The sequence below is a fragment of the Dipodomys ordii genome, unplaced genomic scaffold, assembly GCF_000151885.1.
Source record: "Dipodomys ordii isolate 6190 unplaced genomic scaffold, Dord_2.0 Scaffold397, whole genome shotgun sequence".
NCBI classification, from domain to species: domain Eukaryota; kingdom Metazoa; phylum Chordata; class Mammalia; order Rodentia; family Heteromyidae; genus Dipodomys; species Dipodomys ordii.
This window is the reverse complement of record NW_012267613.1, coordinates 55109-61595: the sequence shown is the minus strand read 5'-3', so window position 1 is coordinate 61595 and position 6487 is coordinate 55109. Positions and strand designations below refer to the sequence as shown.

The 6487-nt window shown below is 37.1% G+C and overlaps 1 protein-coding gene across 1 annotated transcript in view; it reads left to right on the top strand.

Annotated features, from left to right (window-relative positions):
- The window catches only part of LOC106001753 (vomeronasal type-2 receptor 116-like), a 38355-nt gene that overhangs the window by 16081 nt on the left and 15787 nt on the right, over window positions 1–6487 (top strand). Inside the window, 4 exon segments of the mRNA XM_013036742.1 lie at window positions 834–1595; window positions 1598–1612; window positions 4722–4868; window positions 4969–5164. Coding sequence (XP_012892196.1) covers window positions 834–1595; window positions 1598–1612; window positions 4722–4868; window positions 4969–5164 — 1120 coding nt within the window.

Genomic DNA, 6487 nt, shown 5'->3' with positions numbered 1-6487 from the left:
AAAAAATATTATAATGGCCAAACTGTTATATCATCAATACATGTGATAGTCATTGAGTAACAAAATGTTGAATCAAAAAGAAGCATAAACTCCACCCCATTTGTAAGGAAATGGAAAGACTTGGAAAAAATCATATTAAGTGAAGTAAACTTGACCTAAAGAAACATAGGCTCGATGAAATAATTAGTAAACATCTAGGATAATCTTAGCAGATGAACAGAAAAGTTCAATGGCTATGTACATATGACCATATAAGATGATGCTAAGCAAAATGAGCTCCATGATATGGATACAAAAGATTTTCTTTGTTTTTGTTTTTTTAATGAACTATGTAATTTTGTCTATCTTTTGTACCTTTTCCTCCCTATGCTATATATCCTGCTTTAACTATATTTGCATTTGGTAACCTAGAAATATGTTTATGTTTATTTGAATTAGGGAAGAGAATTGAAACAACAGAATGGTGAGTTAAAGGCCAAGGGAGGAACCAATGCAACAGCAATAAACACAAAACTATATCGAAATGATGCATAAAACTTGTGGGGAGAAAGAGGCAGAGAGGGAAACTGGGTGAAAAATGAGGGAAGGGGTAACAAGTTTGAAAAGGGATGTACTTATTACTTTACTTATGTAGCTGTAACCCCTCTATGCATCACCTTGACAATAAAAAATTCAGAATAAAGAAGAAAAATATAATATATAAAATATAAAAGCACTTGTATGATAGTAAATGCTGACATCTGAGGATTTCACCTAAGTAAAAAATTTCCTAAATTATTTGAAACAAACAAGGTTCCTAAAAAGAAATAATCATTGTATACATGTTTCAGCAGATATGGAGCAATGTGTGAAGTGTCCAGATCATCAGTATGCCAACACACACAGAACTCAATGCTTCTTGAAAACTGCAAGTTTCCTGGCTTTTGAAGATCCCTTGGGCATAGCTCTGGCTAGCATGGCTCTTTGCTTCTCCTTGCTAACTGCTGCTGTTCTTGGAATGTTTGTGAAATACCAAGACACTGCCATTGTCAAGGCCAATAACAGGGCTCTCAGCTACATCTTGCTCATCTCCCTCATCTTCTGTTTCCTCTGTTCTTTGCTCTTTCTTGGCCGTCCCAACACAGTCACCTGCATCCTGCAGCAGATCACATTTGGGGTTGTGTTCACTGTGGCTGTTTCCACAGTGCTGGCTAAAACAGTGACTGTGGTCCTGGCCTTCAAGGCCACTTCCCCAGGAAGAAGGATGAGGTGGCTGCTGGTATCAGGGGCTCCTAACTTCATCATTCCCATCTGCACCCTCATCCAGGTGACTCTCTGTGGACTCTGGCTGGGAACCTCTCCTCCCTTTGTAGACACAAATGCACACTCTGAACATGGCCACATCATCATCCTGTGCAACAAGGGCTCCCTCACTGCCTTCTACTGTGTCCTGGGATACCTGGGCTCCTTGGCCCTTGCCAGCTTCACTGTGGCTTTTCTGGCCAGGAATCTGCCTGACACCTTCAATGAAGCCAAGTTCCTGACCTTCAGCATGCTGGTGTTCTGCAGTGTGTGGCTCACCTTTCTACCTGTCTACCACAGTGCCACAGGGAAGATCATGGTGGCTGTGGAGGTCTTTTCAATCTTTGCCTCTAGTGCAGGACTCCTAGGCTGCATTTTTGTCCCAAAGTGTTACTCCATCTTGTTAATGCCAAAAAGAAATTCTCTGCATGACTTCAGATATAAAAGACAGTAGGAGAAATAATCATTTTTAAGATTAAACACATGGGTTTGATTAGTATGCAGAAGGTCTGATCTAATTCTATAGTAATTATCTCTTCTTGTCATAGTTTATATTATGGAATATATCCTTCAAAGACTAAGGATCTAGTGTGCATTTTCCTAGCAGTGGTCGACACATGTGATTGTGATCACAATTTAAACTGGAGTTTTGCTTCTATATTTTTGCATACTCCTATCCAGTCTTCACTTATTTCTATTATCCCCTCTTCTTAATATCTTTTCACTCTTATCTTTCTCAACAACTCTTCTAAATTTTTCAGTATATTAACTTCCTGTTGCACACTCCCATGTTGCAGAGTCCTCAAATCCATTTCATTAGTATTTTCTTCTTCACAAATTTACATCTCTTAATGTTGTCCTTAGATATTGCTTTGTTCAATACTTGTATATTTCTACTAAAACCTTCACCTTTTGAAATTTTGCTGTCTCTCTTGTGGGACCTTCCTCTCTGTCCCAATCTTTCTCTTTGTCTCTCTCCTTCTCCTTCTTTATCTTTCTTTTCTCTCTCACATTGCTTCCCTCATATAACTTAGGAATGACTTGTAAATAGTACAAAAATACACTTTGATTCAAGGTTACAATTTATGAGATGTTTTGAATTTTCTCTTAAGATTAAAATCGGTCATGCATAATAATAAGCGTCCTCTTGCCTGGATATACATTTTATTTTATGGTTGGTTAATCACTCTGCATTAATTTGACACCAGGAATTTTGAATACTAAATATATATAAGATTATTTCTTGTAATATCATCACTATTACAATCTGTTCAAACTGGAAAATTTTTATGTGCCACATGTCCAAATCTTGAGAAGGCAAGCTATAATTATTGTTTCAAATAGGTTGATTTAGTGGGCTCTATACTATGTTAACAGAATTACATATTTAAGAGAAATATGCATAATTGCACTCATTTCTTGTCTGTTCAAGAGTTCTTTACAGGTTTCTTCTGATAATAATTTGATTCATTTATGCATACCTGTAATCAGGGCCTATACTCTCCTTTACCTTTCTCACTCAAGGTTTTTTTTTTACCACTTGAATCACCATTCCTTTTCTAGCTGTTCAACATATTATTGGAAATAAGAGTCTCATACACTTACCTGACCAGGCTGATTTCAAACCTTTTCTCACATTTAAATTTCTAAAACATACCTGGCTAAGTAACTTACCATAGCTTTCTATAAACTAAATTTTTAGTTGACAATAAAAAATGTTTGGCAAAATACATTGTGTGCTTATTCTTTTGTTGAGGGCATGATGTTTAACAAAGAAAATGTAAGCCGGGCGCCAGTGGCTCATACCTAGCTACTCAGGAGGCTGAGACCTGAGAATCATGGTTCAAAGCCAACCCAGGCAGGATAGTCTGAGAAGCTCTTATCTCCAATAAAGCACCAGGAAACCAAAAGTGTTGCTGTAGCTCAAGTGGTAGAGTGCTAGCCTTGAGCTGAAGAGCTCAGGGACAGCGCTCAGGCCCAGAGTTCAACGCCCATGATTGACAAAAAAAAGAAAGAAAATGTAATTAATTTTCAACTTCCTCAGTGAGTTAATCAAGATATAATCAAAATACTCATCACTTTCTATTGCATTTTTTACTTTCTTCCTTGTCTATTTAAGAAATTTCATTAATAGACTTGAGCTTATATCATTGATTAAAATGCAGAATCCTCATTGTATCATGTGAAATTATTGGGAGAGTATGTGATTTCAGTGAATTTACATATTCTTTTATAGTCCTGCTAATTTTTCTGAGTTAGGATTTCAGTAAACTTACACAAAACTTTATCTCTTAAATGAAGAAATTCTTTATCTCTCCCTAGTTTTCCTCATTCCAAACAAATTAATGCAAAAATTGTGTATTAAGATTACAGAGCCCATTCTCTCTCCCTGTTAATGACTAACTTCTGACAAGAGATGGTATTGCTAATTGCAATACAATAGATCATAGCTTTGAATTATATACTTAGTAATATTTTCCAGGCTATTCCAGGCAAAGTTATCTCCAGGAATCCTTATTATAATTAATCATTAAGACAAGTCTAAATTCTAACAGGAAATTAAATGTCTTATTGAGGAGAGTGTTCATCTTAAAAGTTATATTTTATATGCACAGAAAACATGGATCTCACATATCTTCATTCCTCAGTACCCAGGCACAGGACAAGGGTCCAGTAAGTTAGATTCAGTATAAAAAGTGAGCATGAATATAGAGTGCCCAAGAGTGGTCAATCTGTAACTACAGCTTCACAGGTGAGCAGGCAAGCCAAATCTAATGAGATGAATCAAGGATAATATGCCACAGGGCAAAATTGTTTTACAAAAACATATAGGGAAATTTACGCTGTATAATCACAATTTTAATATAATTGAAGAATTGTTAATGAGTGAGAAGTAGTGTAAAAAAGATCAAGATAAGGACTCAGTTGGTTTTTTTTGTTTCTTGCTATTCTTTCTAACATATCTATAAGATGATTTCTTTGTTGCTTTGTATGTCCCTTCCCCATGGTATCCCCTCTTTTCACTGTATTTGATGGCCAGGGAAAAAATACAAAGACGTATTTATGATACTAAATACTGACATCGAAGGATTTCACCTAAGTAAAAAATTTCCTAAAACCTTTGAAGAAAATAATGATCATTTATAGAAGTAATGGTAGTATACATGTCTCACCAGATATGGCGCAATGTGTGAAGTGTCCTGTTCATCAGTATGCCAACACACACAGGACTCAGTGCTTCTTGAAAACTGCAAGTTTCCTGGCATTTGAAGATCCCTTGGGCTAACATGGCTCTTTGCTTCTCCTTGCTAACTGCTGCTGTTCTTGGAATGTTTGTGAAATATCAAGACACTGCAATTGTCAAGGCCAATAACAGGGCTCTCAGCCACATCTTGCTCATCTCCCTCATCTTCTGTTTCCTTGTTCCTTGCTCTTTCTAGGCAGACCAAACACAGTCACCTGCATCCGGCAGCCGATCACATTTGGGGTTGTGTTCACTGTGGCTGTTTCCACAGTGCTGGCCAAAACAGTCTGTGGTCCTGGGCTTCAAGGACATTTCCCGAGGAATAAGGATGAGGTGGCTGCTGGTATCAGAGGCTCCTACCTTCATCATCCCCATCTGCACCCTCATCCAGGTGACTCTCTGTGGACTCTGGCTGGGAACCTCTCCTCCCTTTGTGGACACAGTTTTACACTCTGAACATGACCACATCATCATTCAGTGCAACACGGGCTCCCTCACTGCATTCTACTTTGTCCTGGGATACCTGGCCTCCCTGGCCCTGGCCAGCTTCACTGTAGCTTTTGTGGCTAGGAACCTGCCTGACACCTTCAATGAAGCCAAATTCCTGATCTTCTGCATGCTGCTGGTGTTCTGCAGTGTGTGGCTCACTTTCCTGCCTGTCTACCACAGTGCCAAGGGAAAGATCATGGTGGCCGTGCAAGTCCTCTCTATCTTGGCCTCCAGTGTGGGCTTCCTGGGTGCATTTTTGCCCTAAAGTGTTACAACATCTTGTTAATGCCAAATAGAAATTCTCTGCATGACTTCAAAGTGAAAGAGAGTAGGATAAATAATCATTCTTAAAATTAAGCACATAGGTTTGCTTAGTATTCACAAGGTCTGATCTAAAACTACAGTAATTATGTCTTCTTTTGTCATAATTTATATTATAGAATTTTTAGTTCAAAGACTAAGGAACTAATGTGCATTTTCCTAGCAGTGGTAGTCAAAAGTGATGGTGGTCAGAATTTAAACTGCAGTTTTGCTTCTGTATTTTTGGTTCCACCTTTTCAATCTGCAGTTAATTCTATTATCCCCTCCTCTTAATGTCTTTTCACTCTTGTCTTTCTCAATAACTCTTCTAAAAATTTTTAATGGGAAAATACCATACATAGGGGTTACAATTACATGGGCAAGGTATTGAGCACAAATTTTATCCATCATTGTTGCCTCCTCCTTTGTTTTTCCCTACCATCCCCTTCCTCCCACCAGCTCAGCTACATTTCCCTACCTTTACACCCCCCACCCTTGCCAAAATTGTAAAGTTCATTTTGGATATAGCATCTTGTACATCTCATTGTAAATTTTTCAGTATATTGACTGCTGTCTGCACACCACATTTGTTGCAGAGCCCTCAAACCCATTTCCTTAATATTTTCTTCTTCATAAATTTACATCTTTTAATGTTGTCCATAGATACTGTTTTGTTCACTAACTGTATATTTCCACTCACACATTCACCTTTTGAAATTATGCTGACTCTTTTGTGGGACCTTTCTCTCTGTCCCAGTAGTATTTTCTTTTTGTCTCTTTCCAGCGCCTTCTTTTTCTTCATTTTCCCTCTCACACTGCTTCACTCATATAAGTTAAGAATGACATGTATGTGTTACAAAAAATAAACTTTCATTGAACATTATATTTCATAAGAGTTTTTGAATTTTCTTCTAATATTAAAGTCCATTATTAATAATATTAAGCCCCTTCTTGCCTGAATATCATTTTTATTTTATGGTTGATTCATCACTATGTATTAACTTGACACAAAGAATTTTGCATATGAAATATAAAAGATTATTTCCTATAATATCATTTCTTACAATCTGTTTAAACATGACCATTTTTATTTGTCACATTTCAAAACTCTTATTTGATAAGGAAAGCATCACTAATTGATTCAAATAGCTTGACTAAGTCCATTCCATGTAT